The 16,038-nt window shown below is 38.4% G+C and overlaps 1 protein-coding gene across 1 annotated transcript in view; it reads left to right on the forward strand.

Annotated features, from left to right (window-relative positions):
• Positions 1 to 16,038, forward strand: part of parp8 (poly (ADP-ribose) polymerase family, member 8) — a 53,160-nt gene that overhangs the window by 26,826 nt on the left and 10,296 nt on the right. Inside the window, exons 13-18 of the mRNA XM_030060110.1 lie at positions 1,291 to 1,344; positions 3,670 to 3,765; positions 5,622 to 5,714; positions 8,805 to 8,930; positions 9,928 to 9,993; positions 14,662 to 14,729. Coding sequence (XP_029915970.1) covers positions 1,291 to 1,344; positions 3,670 to 3,765; positions 5,622 to 5,714; positions 8,805 to 8,930; positions 9,928 to 9,993; positions 14,662 to 14,729 — 503 coding nt within the window. The remainder of the gene's footprint in view (positions 1 to 1,290; positions 1,345 to 3,669; positions 3,766 to 5,621; positions 5,715 to 8,804; positions 8,931 to 9,927; positions 9,994 to 14,661; positions 14,730 to 16,038) is intronic.

Below are 16,038 nucleotides of genomic sequence, written 5' to 3' on the forward strand. Positions count from 1 at the left end.
ATTGATTGATATATTACGGAAAGGACAACTTAGTCAGGAATAATAGACTTCCAGTGTGTTGCATTTGATCAACACGTACACCATTAACAAAAGGCACAGTTTTGTTCCTTGCATAATATTGGTTGCAAAGGATAGCAGAGTTTTGGAATGATTGCAAAATCCAGTGTCTTTTACCTACTGTGAAATGCTCATAAAAATAACCTACATACGTAAATAATCCCATGCAAATTCAGATCCTTGCTAAATATTGTGCCACTTTTTGTTGGTAATAAGTTTTCTCAGTTTTATTCTTTGGGGTCTTTTGATAATGAAGGCACTTGTGGAAGTTCTAACCCTGTCTTTACTTAAATGTATTAGCTGCTTTATCCTGTTCAAATAGGCGAAATGTATTACAGAGGTCCAGTGATAATTATTACTTAACAGAACTAAAAACTTATCCTGAATAGGGCCACTGATTGTTGGCTACACCTTTGTTAGAGAGTGTTTAAGCGTGTGTAACATTGTACCATGTGAAAATGGAAAATTTAGCTCATAGGGTAAATCTTTCATTGAATAGGTATTCATGCAGCATATATCCTCCCTGAGGTGCACTGATACCAGTTTTTAGTACTCAACTTCAGCATCAAGAAAAAATTTATAGTAAGAAACAATAATTACAAATTTGAAAATGAACAGAATATTCCTTTTCACAAATGCCATCACATTTGAGCATTTTCATGTTGATTCATGTTTCATGTTGATTCATATATCATCTATCACCTACCAGTCAGAATAAAGTACAAATTCCCTTGAAAATAATAAATGGATTAATGATAAATAATTTAATTAAATAGATTAGAATATAAAGTGATAAAAGATGTTGCATTAATGCTTACACAAGATTTATTGAAAATAGAATGTACATATGTGTTGTGCCAATATATATTAATAATGAGTCCATGCAAACTTAGGCCTACAAAGAAAATGCTTAAGTTTTGTTGTTGTTTGAAAAAAGCATTTGCATATGAGAAAAAGGATTATGAGAGCTGTAAAAAATGTGGAACTCAGATTCAAAGATTCAGTCTTCATTTTAATAATAAGAGGGTGCTTAGTAACATATAGTAACTTACAGTCATATAGTCCAGCATATGGGTGTGAAGTGCCTCATTTCTAACTGACCACAGTGTTATGCCTTCTGCCCAAATTGTTTTGTTGTTGGTGGAATTTTAAGTCATGAACTTCTGCCTTTGTTCTTCTTTATTGTTTATGAGATGATTGGCTAATGTCATTTGATCTTCCTTTCTTTGGTAGCCAAACCATGGTGCCAAATCCATTCCAGTCAGAGATAAAGGCTTTCTTGTCCAGGTAAATATTTTACTTCATCTCATGTCTCTTTTCTGGTCTGCCCTAACAACTACAGTATGCACTGTAACACTTCTGCCTCTTCCAGATAGATACACATTATATTCACTGTACAGTCTCTTAATGGAAGGATGGATTCTAAACATAAGCTTCTGTTTCTCTCTGTTTACTCAGCAAGCAGAAAAATAAAATACAAAAGTCATATACAAAACTTTATTTCAAGCAAGCAAAAAAAAAAAAGGATTACAAACAAAATATGCTGTAGTAGTTTATAGTGGTGGCCTAAGCTCAGCTATAGGTTACATTAGATGATATAGACAAACCCTCACACTAGATGAACCCTAACCCTAAAGCCTGACTGAACCATTCAGAACATTAGGATAAGTTCAGGCAGGTGAAATGGTTGGTCAGATTTTCCTGGAGTGTGAAGGGACACAACACCATGAGGCAGTGTTTTCCCCAGGATTCTGGCTTTGGCGAGGGGGGATGTGTGTTTCATGCACACGCCCAAAAATTTTGGGGGTACACAAACATTTTGGAGGCTCAGGTTGTCGTACCGTTTGTTTAAAAAACGCTGATATTTTCACCTGTTTTTCAGGCAGTGGAAGTCGACATCACATGAATTATTTATTTCACTTACGGGGGTACAAGTGTGGTTCTCCTCTGTTCTCTTCCTCTCTCTCTGCTTGTGGATGGGTGTGCACGTGTGTGACTATTGTGTGATTAGAGCGGAGCCCCACCCTGCCTTCTCACAAGACAGCAGAGCACATTCCTACCAGATAGGCCCTATACTGAAATTATAGAAATTAGATTAATAACCAACCTGAATGTATTTAGTTTATTTGATAAAAACACAGTCTAGACATATTCTATAGAAATGTGACGTTAAATTATTTCTGTTGTGATTTTATTTATTTTTTAATTTGAAAATTAATTAATTTAAATTCATTTAGCGTGACTTTCAGGCGAGGTAGGAGGCTCCGTTGGCGAGGCGCTACGCCCCGCCAATAGAAGGATTGGGGAAACACTGCCATGAGGCCTTGTCCCTTTGGTCTGGCATGATTTTTTGGAACATGTTTGATTTGCCTGGTTCACTCTGGCTGGGTTCATGCAGTGAGAAGATGTTCAAGACTCACTGAGAACAGAAGTGATCCTGGCAACAGCCAATGGCAGATTACATTTTCAATCTGAAGCTTACATTTTAAAAAATAAACTGTAGTTAATTAGTAGTTTATTATAAAAATGTAATGATCTGCAATCCCCGCATGGATGCTCCTTCTTTTACTTCCATGAGTGATTTGTAGTATTGACCTTTAAGTAATACTTAGTTACATCAGTGACTGCACTAATGGCCATTAGTGTAGCCAGTGTTACGTTTGTTAGAAGAATACTTCAAAGTTTTGGGCAAAGTTGCTCTTTTCTGATTTACCCCGACTGAGACAGGATGTACCTTTCTCATCTCTGTACGTCCAGTGGTTCAATTCCTGTGGGTAGCATTTCATATTAGCATAGCATAAAGACTTGAAGTCAATGGGACCATCAGCCTAGCTTTGTCAGAATGAAAAAATAAACCTTACAGCAACTCAGAAGCTGTCTTGTTTACACTGTATATCATGCGTGTTTGAAATACATGTCAGATTTTTTTTTTTTTAAATGAGTTATTTAAGGAGAAGTTAGATCGTTGAAACTATAACCACTTAACCTGAATCCCTCCATCTAGCGCAGTGATCCATGCACCGCTGAAGGTACTTGCATTGTACAGTGCATCAGCATCCTGTACTGAACAACAATTACCGAATTAATGAACATTATAGACCTTTTTTCATACTGATTGGACAGTCGATGATTGCAGTGGAATATATACTTTTTCCCATCAGATAGATAAGATCCATCTGTGTGTGACAGAGTGGACACAGTTATTTTGAATTGATGTTTAACACTCTAAGTGGAGTGATTTCAATTTTATCGTTAGTGTTTTATACTGTGAATTTGTTACAATGTCGATTGAATTAAAATCTTAAGTGATTATATTTCAGGTTTTTTTTTTATGTATTTGTACATGTATGTACATATATTATTTGTAAGATGAGGTATATTAAATTCTAATTAGGAACAGTTCAGATTCAGAGAACACATTTTCTAAAAAAAAAAAAAAAGTTAGTGGAATTAGTAATTTGTGTAAAATTATCTTATCCTTGAATGGAGGTGGATGGGGATTATTCCAGGAGTCACTGCGGCCAGTAGAGATCCCACTTGTGACTGTCTCTCCTCATATGATGATATGCCAGCTGACAGGAAACTCCTAATGAAACTCCTATTTCATTACAGATAATGGAGTATGCAGAACAAAGGATTCCTGTTCTTAACGAGTTTTGTGTTGTGTGCGATGAACCTCATGTGTTCCAGAATGGGCCAATGCTGAGGGTGAGTAACATAACTGAACATGACCCAGGATAGGTCTGATTTTTTAGATGAATGACGAAGGTAATGAATGGAAAACTGAAAGATTTCTTGTTTCCTGGAAGTTAAGTGATAAAACTGTTATAATGGCTTATGGTCGCTCACACAAAGGTCAGCTGCTTTAGTGACCTACTCCGTTCCAGTATTACTGAGCGTCTTACCCAAGCCCCCACTCTGCTCTAACTTAGAATAAATGTGTGTGTAAATAAATAAGTGTAAATTTGTTTATTTGGTCACAAATATGCTACAAATCCTAAGCTCAGAGCTTTCTTTGCATAGGTGTACAGGAACATATATTAATGAATCAGCAAAGAATAGACACATCCTTGATCTTAATGTTAGCTTACAGTAAAGTACGTGTGGTCTGTGGAAGTACGGCATTCTAGGTGGAGTGGAGCAGAGCAGCCTGAACAGAGTGAGATGTCACAAAATGCATTATTCACTCAGTTCCAATTATGTCTGCTCCACTCTCGCATGAGAGTTTAGATGGAGTTATCAGCACTCATTCTGAAGCCCTGTCTCCACCTCTTGTCCATGTTACCTGTTCTGCTGTACAGTGGCTAGCTAGCTCCACTCTTAAGCCCTCTTCCCTTAGCTGATATTAGGGAATGTGGTGTTAGTTGCCACCTCCTGGTATAGCTAGTAATCACACCTCACACATCTACAGACTCCTGCAGTACAAATTGGAGATAAATCTGCAAATAAAGGGAAAGAAGTCACAAGTCAACAAATTCTCGTGGAGCAGTTCACAAACACATAATGACCACTTAACATTCAGAAATAATATTTGTAAATGTGTAAATGTCATTTTACATGCAGAAAAGGATCTTTTGCACTTCAGCATGTGGGTTGGTCCTCACATTTAAAACACAGATTAATGCAGATAAGACACTCTTGGTGATACCCAGACCCTATAGCTAGGGCATCTTCACTGAAAACCCTTGAGCCATCTACAGAGGTCATCTGTATTCATCCCCATGCATATCCATTAGTCAGATCATCACCTGTTCATCATGATAATCTCATCATCACCTCTACATATCCTGAGGATAACCTCTGTTAGATGCATGATTATCAGCTATCCTTATGTCACTCTTCCCAGTGCCTGTATCATGAAGTAATGTGTATCAGTCAGGTGGATTTGGGTTAAGGCTAAAGAATATCATTGGGCTGGGTGCTGTGGTTCACCACTCGACATACTTGTTGACTGACAATTGAGTTCCTAAGACAATAATGGAATCAATTTCTCATTCTGCCAGTTTGTTCATGTCCTACTCCATTTCTATTTTCTCAAGAATTGCACTCGGATATGAACGTAACACGTCTGGCATATTCAACAGGGAAACCAAACAGCAAACATCCGGCTAATCAAATCATAAATCTTAGACATCCTTCCTTCAGCTTGCATCTTGATATTTAGTATAGCATCTCAGCTTGATATTGGGTGGATGGTTGAAAAATCAGCACACTTTTTACCAACAATATATCTGGCTTTTAATGATCAAAAAAGTGACTGGTCAGCAATCAAAGTTTTCCTCAAAAATATCAGTCTTTTTAGTTAGAGTGGTAGTTGCTGCTTTGTAGAGTTTTACAAGTTGAAAACAAGTTAGAGTAGAGAGCTGTGAGAGTGGCTGGTTGTGTCATGCCCACTTCAAATGGCAAAAAAGCCACTGAAGAGGGCAGAAGACAGATCTACAAAGATACAAGCTGTGGCTGCATTGCATTATGGTTTGAGGCTACGATGTGACTGTCATATGACCGCTTTTGGCCTACCTACTAATATTACTCATTTGCTCTATTCTTGGTCAATCTCTTCACAGCCTACGGTGTGTGAGAGGGAGCTGTGTGTGTTTGCCTTCCAGACACTGGGAGTGATGAATGAAGCAGCTGATGAAATTGCCACTGGAGCTCAGGTACAGCATTCCTTTGAAAATCTCCAAACATCACATTCACCTGATACTATGGAGTTGTTTAGTGTGAATTCATTGTTTCTCAGTTCTCATGAACATGGAGTTTCTTAAAAATTCATGCAATTTTGAGGGGTGTATTCCAGGGAAAGTTGGGGTAGTTGAAAGATTCTCTGGGCATGTGAATATTCAGGAATTTAACAAATGGGTCACTCTTTAGGAATATAAAAATGGCATTTTCTAATCCAGTTTGAAATTGGATTAGATGATGTTTTTTCAGCCAAACTGTAACAGAACAAAGACATTTAATTCCAAGTAGTAGCAAACTTCCAAAAGTTCAAAAGGAATCCAAAATGGAAAAAAAGTTGTATTTTGAAAACAAAGGTTATGTGAACACAGCAAGAGCTACTCTGACTTAATTGTGGAAGGTTATCAAAAAGTAGAATTGTACATCAGTGCAGAGATTAAAGTTCTCCGTCTCTAGACGGATTTCCGTCAGTTGGAAAAAGAGGGGGAAAAAGAGACCAAAAAAAAAAAAAAAAAAAAGAAAAAAAGTTGCATGTGCATTTTGTTGTGGTACAGTGTTGACTATCCAATAAAATCATGTTAGGCATTAAACTGATGCTGTTGTAAACCAATAAAGCCAGCCAGAGCCTTGGTATTAGCCAGTCAGAAACAGAGGAGGGCGGGTTCACCTCTTCCCCTCTGGGGTCCGTTTCACAAAGCAGGTTTAGTGAAAACTCTTAGTCTGTTAACCCTGAAATGAGGGAAACTCTGAGTTTTCCGTTTCACAAAGGGAGGTAACTCAAAGCAGAGAAAGAGGGGTAACTCTAGCCTGTTTCACAGAGGGAGGTAACTTAAGCTCTCGGTCAGTTACCGCAGTAACAGACTCCATGAAACTAACCTGGACGGGACCAGGTTTTTCTCATGTGTCCGCCCTCTTTCAGCCACACATGGTATTTAACTTCCACATTCAGTCAGTCAGCAGGTGAGTTTTGGCGTAGCGTATTAGTTCTGCCGTCTGTTATTTAAAAAAAATAATAATTAAAAAACAGTCAGTAGGCCTTTATTAGAAGTCCATTAGCAGTTAGGTGGCGACATTTTTTCACGAACATAGCATGTCCTTTCGACATCAATCCCGTGGATGAAGTTGCAGTGTTACTGCGCATAGATGTTTATGCTCAGGTCTTACCTGTTTGAACAATGTTTTTATATTTCATGTTAAGCTGCTGCCAAGTGCGCTTCTCCCCCGCGGGATTGCACCTAAATGAAATAAATTAATAGGCTACCATTCAAGCAGTTTTCCCCTGTAATATTATTGTAATTGCAAGGGACTACATTTAAACTTACGCATTGACCCAAGCAGCAATGTTCTCCCACGCCGTCTCCCTCTCCTTTGCCGCTGCAGCGGTGTTGCAGTTTTTTTAAAAAAACATGTTCAAACTCGCTGTATGAATGCATTAAGATTTCCAATTCAAAAGGGGTGAAAAACGCAGCCTGGCGCTTCCCCGTTGCCATGGTGACTCGTCAAATCGGGGCTCCATTGACGCTGTCTTTTTATAGCTGTAGTGCACACGCTTAACTCCAGGTGAAACTACTCCGAGTTGATAAAACTAACTCAAATCAGCTGTTCTGGAACCGAAAACTCAGAGTTTCCTATCTCAGAATAGATCAATTCAGAGTTCGGGGTAAGACTCGGAGTTTGTTGAACTTGCTTCGTGAAACGGACCCCTGTTGTAACTGCATGAGTGGAATTAACAGAGATCTAACGTGGATTTTTTACCAACTCAAAATGGATAGCTGATGGATAACGTCATCTGAGAGCAGCTTCTTTGGTAAGTGTCTATTCCCTGTTGAGGTTCGGGTTTACTTTATACTTTATTTGAATAGGGACAGAGCATATTAATCGTAATGTAATGAAAGTTGAATGTTAATCTCTGTGTTACTACAGCTGCTGTCGCCTACTTTTGCGATTGGTCATTTATCTTTAACACGAAGAAGATTCCAGTAAATTTCCACATGCCAACATGGACGCATTGATAGTGAAGGAAGGCTCCGACGTTTCAAAAATAGATCAAAATGTGAAAAACAAATGGAGATGCGATGGAAAGCGATCGCACGGCAGAAAAGGGGCCATTCTTAAAGCGTGGTGCAGTGCATTGCGGGGGAATATGAACTGGCATGAAAAAAAAATTCAGGCAAAAATATTTTTTTTGCTTTACTCCCTGACATCAGTGTCAGGCTGAGAAAGTGGTACCAACTTCCTGATAATATTTGTCAGCAATGTTAATGCTAACAAATGCTAACCAACGTCTCTCATAAATCACATCATATTTCTTTCAAACTGTTCTGTTACTGAGTATACTATGTACACTTTACATGAGTAAATAGACTGGTTTAATTACAATATGAAGAGAAATCAATTCAATTTATGCTAAATAGGCCTCTGAAAATCCTGAGCCTTCTATGAGCTCACTAGTCCTGATTTTGAAAGTCATTCATTCATTCTTTTTCCAAGCCACTTATCCTCATAAGGGTTGGGGGGTGCTAGAGCCTATCCCAGCGCTTATTGGGTGGAAAGCAGAGGAACACCCTGCACAGGTCGCCACTTATTAGGCAGAAGGCAGAGGAACACCTTGGACAGGTTGCCAGTCCATCACAGGGCAGACAGACAAACAAGCACATTCACACACTCACTCACACCTAGGGGCAATTTAGTATCTCCAGTTCACCTGACCTGCATGTCTGTGGAATGTGGGAGGAAATCGGAGCTCCCAGTGGAAACCCATGCAGTCATGAGGAGAACATGCAAAGTCCACACAGAAATCACCCTGGATGGCCAGCCAGGAATTGAAACCAGGACCGTCTTGCTGTGATGCGACAGTGCTAACCACTCTACCATTGTTCCACCCTGATTTTTGAAAGTCCATTTATAATAAACTCCAAGGTCCCTTCAAAAACATAATCATAATCAATAAACAAAAACACATAATCCCTGCTATTTTACAGTGTTCATTTCCCTATTTTTAAATACAGTGCTAAAGAGCATCACTGTCAGCAGCTTTGACCATTTGTTTTAATTCCTTCGGTGTGCAGGTGGTAGATTTATTAGTGTCCATGTGTCGGTCTGCGCTGGAGTCACCCAGGAAAGTCGTTATTTTTGAGCCATATCCTTCTGTGGTGGACCCTAATGATCCGCAGACCCTGGCCTTCAACCCAAGGGTATGTCCTGCATTTCTGACTTGATTAAATCAAGACAACCAATATAACAAATATTGTGTTATTGGTAGCTAAAACAGTGAATTATAGTTAGAAAAGTTGTTCCTCTGCTTATTTATGTTTAGTCATTCCCAATTCCAAGTATATCAAGAAAGGTTCTATGCACTTCTGCTGCACTTTCATCACTAGTGAATGATGAAAATGAACTGAATAAATTAAATGTATCTACATAACACCTGGCTACTTCCACTGGTCATGATGTTTCTAGCTGACTCTCCCTCTAACAGGCCCTCCATCACCAGCTTCCCACTCACAAATCCCCAATTGCATTTATAGATATAGCCAGCCAAGCCAGAGGCACCACTGTTTGGGATCTAGCGCAGTCAAATTTGAAAAAGTTCAACTTGTACATTACTGTTTGCTATGCATCTTTCTTCCTCCTTCAATCATGTCACACTTTTCCTCAACTACCCCTTTCCCTGTATGGTAATATTTGTCTTAATGACTTCTCATTTAATCTCATTTAATCTCATTTAAATTGATTAGAGCTAATAATTGCCCACTCCGTACCTATTGTACTCCTGGCTGTCATTGTTATTGAGTAGCCTCAACAGTCCTTAACGTGCACTATATTTGGACCAGTATCGGAGTTCTGACAGTCAAGTCTTTGTTCCTTACCCTCTGGCAAAGAGCACAATACATTGAAATACTACAGAATGTATTGTTGATAATCTTGACCATCATGAGCACAGTTAGAAAAAACCTTGATATATAACACAGTAATCCTCACGTCTGGCCTCAGCCACCATCACAAAAACACACTCATACTCCCCAGAGAAATTAATTAAATATCAATCCCATATGTTTATTTTAGTTTTTTACACTTCACACATTACTGCAAAATTTTGCTGTCATATCTCACAAGAACTCACACTAAAGGTACGTAAGGAAAGCTGCTGTTTCTTCTGCATAATTACGTGTTTTTTTTTATTCAATTTAGAAAAAAGACTACGACCGAGTGATGAGAGCCCTCGACAGCCTTACATCTATCCGAGAGATGACCCAGGTATTTATATATGTGCAATTATCATTTATTTATTTAATCCATTTTTTGGATCCACCAGTACTAAGCAAACAAACATAAACTTGAAGTAAACATAAACAGGTAAGCTGGCTTGCCTGGAGGTTTCCACCTCATTATTCACACATGGTACTTTGTTGCCCAGAAAACTGCCTGTAAGGCAGCGTTTCCAAAGCCTCATCTTAAGCACAGCCATAACCACAACCACAGTGTGTAGGCATCACTGCCTTACTGTCAACAGTGAAGACAAAAAACAGAGGTGTCTTTCTTCTCCCTAATCTTCTGACCACTACTGATAATTTAACTCCCATGCTGTTTTTGGAGAAAAATAAAGACAAATTGGTCAGAGATCAAGTGAGTTATTGCCAAATTTAATAGGGGATCTGCATCTGTAATAAACAGGCATTTGTCTATAGGCGTTTCTTGCCTGTTCCACAATGTCACAGTATCAGTGTGTCACTATTTTTTGTTTGTTTGTTTGTTTTTGTGATACATTTTTTTTTATCTGTTTGTAAACATAGTTATATTGGGGTGGAGTTACAAATTGGAAAAACAAAATTAAAGAACATAAATAAATAGATAAAGTCACCAATTTCCATACATTAATCATCAAAATGAAGAAATAAATATAAGTGACAAACAACAATGAATATGAATATTGTTTTGGACAATATACTTAATAGCAACTCTGAAACCCTCCTCCAGAACGCTGTGGCCCTTGGGCACTCCCACACCATATTAAGGAACATGCCTAATGTATTTTAAGTGCATAGGGTACAGTTTGGAAATGGTAAAGCTTTCATTTTATACAACATGCGGGGTGTGTAGTATGTTCTGCGTATGAAATTAAAATAAATAATTTGGTGGTTGGGGTTCCTGGAAGAGAGTTGCATATTCTGCCAGATTAGTTTCCAATTAGGCTTAAAGCTATTTGAGGAGAGGTCCACCTTCCACATTCTGTCAACAGATAGGGGCTTACAAGAGGCCTTAAGGAAGATTAAATATATTGTTAAGACCAGTCAACTGGGGTTGGTCAGAGCCATATGAAATGGATGTGTGGAGAGTGGTGCGTTCCAAGGCACACCATAAGTACACATTGCTGTGTGAAGTTGGAGATAGAAAAAGAAAGAAGTGCCAGATAGATAGAAATGTTTCTGGATGTTCTGAAATGTTCAGAGGCCAACGGGACCATAAATGTCGAAGAAAGTGTGCACCCCTTTACTGCACCATTGATGGAATGAAACTGGTTGGTTTCCCAGTTGAAGGTTATCGTTGAAAAATACGAGAATGAAGATACCAGTTAGACAAAATTTTGCAGTGCTTTCCGTCAAGACGCCAGGTAGAGATCACTTCAGTAATAGCCAAATTTATTTCTTGATTGTTTGAGTGAAATGTTGGAGTAGATAAGATCTTCTAACCTGTGAGGGTGCACCATATTCTCTTCCATTGGCCTCCAAGACACACAAGAAGCCATGGGACACAGTAGTTTTTTTTTTTTTTTTTTTTCATTCCCCAAGATAAACCAAGAGATTAAGGAATGGAGTTTTTCCATTGGTCTTTAGGTGGTGGTGAAGGCATCATTGAGCTGAGAAAGTTGATTCCTGGGAGGACATTCATTTTAATAATAGAGATTTGAGAGTGAAATGATGACTGAAGTGTTTTCCAAGTGCCTCTTTGATAGTTGTTTTTCACAATGCTAAGAACTGAAGGAAAGATTGACATTCCTAAGTATTTGATGTTATGAACCAGAGGGATATTAGATCACAAGGCGACGGTGGTGAGGAAAAAAACATTTTAACAGGGCAGACTAAAAGGCAGACTTAGAAGTTTGGTTAATGTGGGAGTTAAATGACATATCCTGGTTGAAAATAACTTCAAGATTGATGTTATGAGGAAAATCACACAACTGCTTGGCAACTAGTTTCTCAAGGACCTTGGAGAGGAAGGGAAGGTTAGAAATGGGTCTGTAGTTAGCTAAAACACCTGGATTGTCTCAAACGCACGACTCCACAAAAAGTCCACAAGTTCATTTACCAGGCAAACAAAGTCCAAATCGTTAGGCAGAATCAGAATCATGAGGCAGACAAAGGTCGGTACACAAGGCAGGCTGGAAACACAAGGGAAAACGCTGGAGAGTCATAACATGGAAGCTAAACAATCTGAGAAACCTAGTTGGGATGGGGTCAGTAAAGCTAGTGTTCAATAACTTGAGCAGTCCTGCAGATCCTTACTGTTTTTTAAAAGTAGAGAAATAATGGCTGTGTTGCTGTTTTTAGAGAATGAACCCTGAAAAAGAATGAACCCATGAAATTGCGGAAAGAATCATTTCCAGCAGGAGAGGCCCTACTTGGAGGGCTTCTCCTGCTGGATAAAATTCTGGAGGTAAACCATCTAAACCAAGTGAATTGCCTTTATTCATTGAAAGAAGGGCTTTCTGGAGTTTGGACAAGGACAAAGGAGCATCCAGATCAATGCAGTCATCCTGTTCTAGGAAGGTAGAGTAAGATTGAAAGTTGTAGCTTACCACTTGAGTATATAAAAAGTAGAGGAATACACCAAAGTTATAATTGATTTCTGTTGGGATGGTACACAGTTTATCAGTGGTGTATTTAAAACAGGTTATATTTGCTAGTCTTTTGTTGGTTTTCAGCATCAGTGCTAGTACGAGTCTTGGTTGTGCACTATTTAGATAATAATTTTGTCTTGTTCTATGCATGAGGAAATCTCTTCCGTGTCTGAATGCATAATTGAGGTCTTTAATGAGTAACTCCCTCTGAAGCAGTAGCTCAGGTGTAATGTTCAAGGCCATTATGTTTTGTACTTCAGAGATATCTTTTTCCTAATTTCTGAATATGTCGCAGTCTGGATTTATTCAGATTTGAAGCAACCCAATTGTTTTATCCCTGATGCATCCCTTCAATGCCACCCACAGAATACCGGGATCATCCACTGATGATTTATTAATTGCAATAGATTCATGTAATTGTTCTTTCATTTCTTTTAAGAGGGTTTCACTCTGCAGTAGTGTGGAATTGAAAGCCAATGTGCTGCACATTTTGGAATAGAGAGCATGGTTCTGTCACAGCTCTGTGATCCAAGAGAGATGGGGATTAAATCAAAATCTGAAATCTTATCATACAGCAGTGTAGAGACAAAAATGTAGTCAATATGAGAAAAAGATTGATGTCGTGAAGAGAAACAAGTAAATTCTCTCACTGAGGAGTGTGCAGTCCGCCAAGCATCTATTAGAGAACAATCTGTAGCCCATTTTCTCAATGCACTAGATGCCAGTTGTGTTCTCTTGATTCAGTGGTCCCAGTTCTGTCCAAAGAGTGTAGCCAGACTGCATTAAATTATTATTAAAGTAAAGTATTGCATTAGCTAAGTACTTATGGAATTCATCATCAACAATATTTGTTGCCTATACTGAGATAAATGCTATTTTTGTCGCATTTACCATGTTTTTATGTAGGCAACTCTCCCTTCATTGTCTCTCCCAGATCCCAGATCTGTATATTGAAATATACATTTGGCAAGGGCTACGACACCTCTATTCTTTTTCATATTTGAGGAAGATGCTATAACATGGTAGACTCTGTTCTGCATTCTGATAACATCCTTTTCCAATAAATGAGTCTCTTGAAAAAATGCCACAGTGCTTCACTGTTTGTGTTTTAGGAATACAGTGGTAGCAAAAAACCTTGATTCTTTTAGTAAGTTAGTGGTAAGAACTCTGTGGATTTAATTGCATGTAATTCTTGAGCAACTCTGAATACCATAATCAAAAGTGGTCTAATTGATATGTCCACACATGGCATAGTACATATGAATTCAGATTTTTTTCCCCTGCACAATATTTAAAATAGAAAAAGAAACAGGACTCCGTTTACTGATTTCATCTCTCCTTTTGTTCTTGACTTGTCTTGGTCTAATTTTTAGCAGTAGAACTGGTAACAGCTGGCAGCTGTTGAGGAGAGTGCAGTGTAAGCATCTACTTTATGCAGATATCATATTCACCAGTACTCTTATGGTCCTGTGGAGAGGAAGGTTTAGTCTAAGAGCGCATACAATAGATAAGTCATCACCTCTGAGATCTTCACATCATGTCTGATCACATTTTGTAGTTTTGGCTGTTTTTCTCACCAGCTATCAGTGCTTTTTTTTTTTTCCTTTTATTGATCCATGATTGTGGCGTATAGAATGCAAAAGCTATCAGGAGGCAGTTGACTGGGGTGTGGCAAATAATGATGTGGCTTTTAATATCCAGATTGTGGCTAGATTTATGTCCACACATACTGTAACTGTGATCTAATTGCAGTGCAAGCCAAGCCACTTCAATATACGGATTTTGTCAGTGTAGCTAAGATTTGTCCTGACAGTTAATGCATCCTGGGGTGTTCACATGCACTTGGTGGCATTGAAAAGACATCTGTAACCTTGGCCTTGGGCAAAGAAGCTTCAGTCAATGAGTATGTATGCTGAAATGCATGTAAATTTCTTCCATGAAAACCAGAAAAATGCTTATACACTGCTATACTACATAAACATGAATTAACAAGAAACATACATTTAAGTCTTCTCTTTGATTCCTGTTTTCAAGAAGAAAAAAAACAACAGCCCTTTATAGCTTCTACATTATCTTATCATTTACAGGCACCTTACTTGGAGATAAAGAAGCAAATGGACAGACATGACCCACTGGCTCATCCATTACTGCAATGGTAAGAAGCTTCAAGTCAAAATTCACTCAGACTGCTTTGTGAGTGCAGTCCATGCATGTGCAGTGTTTTGACTTTACTCACTAAAGAATGTTTGCCAATTAAGTTGTGGCACACACACCAGCCCTCAAAACAATCATTGCAACTTTTCAAAGGATATTATATTTGCTACAACAATTTTGGAGAATTGTTGTTGCCAAATCTGATTGAATACATTTGATTGCCTTAGGACTGATCTGAGGCACTAATAGAATGATAGTTACACAGTTGTTTCGTGTTAACAGGCGGAGCCCACTAATTGGGCTCTGTTGGCATAGCAGACAAAGCCCAATGACATAACATGCCGTATCACAGGACATGAAAAAGAGCAAGTCTGGAATCTGTGATAATTCTGTCTAGCTTGGAGCTTGCTGCTACATTGTCTCAGTTGGGATTTGAACCTCTGTTGCTGGTGTGGCCAACCTTGCACCCACCTTGCCAACCAACATAACCAGAAAATAATTTGTAAATTAAACTCATAGCACCTTTATTGCGGTGTTGTCCTGCAGTGGCAGTACGGTTTATTGAAAACTGTAGGACTACCTGACAGAATGACTTATACCAGCTTCTGATCCCAGGCAAATACTTAGAATCAGCTGTGTTCTTACTTGGCACTGTGTGCACCCATTAGTGCTCCCCATCAGTGTAATTAGTTCCACTTTGTACCTGATGAAAATTGTTCAGTTCCTGCTCCTTGGAGTCTACGGACTGAGTCAGTTTTAAGGCCACTGGGAAGTAGGTTACCTTAAAATCACTTAAAATCAGACAGATTTGCATATAAAAATAGCATATTAACTGTGGGAAAATTACCCTTCCCCTCATTGTGTATTTTAGAAAAACACACAACCTATTGCTGGGTTGGAAATAAAATGCATTCCCCTCCATATTTTTGAGCCATGAACCATACTTACTAAATGACAGGTTAGGATAGAGTAGATGATACTCCTCTTATTCTGTATTAACAAATCAAATCTTTCGTTTTGTGTGATGTCACCTCAAAAGCAAAAAGTGTAAAAGCAGAAAATTTCCTCGTCTTTTTTCTTTTTTTTTTATTCATTGCCCTTGAATGCGTGAAAACATTGAGACAAAGGATCATACATTAATTTTGAGTGTGAGTGAAATAATCTTCTGTATCAATCAGTCCTAACATGTACCCTTTTTATTCCTGTCATCAGTGTGCTGTAATTATTTTGTCTCACGATGAAGAGAATCATTGCCACTTTTGTAATGCAGTGATGGCATCATTACACAGAAAAAGTAATGCATTACTTTA

This window comes from Myripristis murdjan, chromosome 9 (assembly GCF_902150065.1).
Source record: "Myripristis murdjan chromosome 9, fMyrMur1.1, whole genome shotgun sequence".
NCBI lineage: Eukaryota > Metazoa > Chordata > Actinopteri > Holocentriformes > Holocentridae > Myripristis > Myripristis murdjan.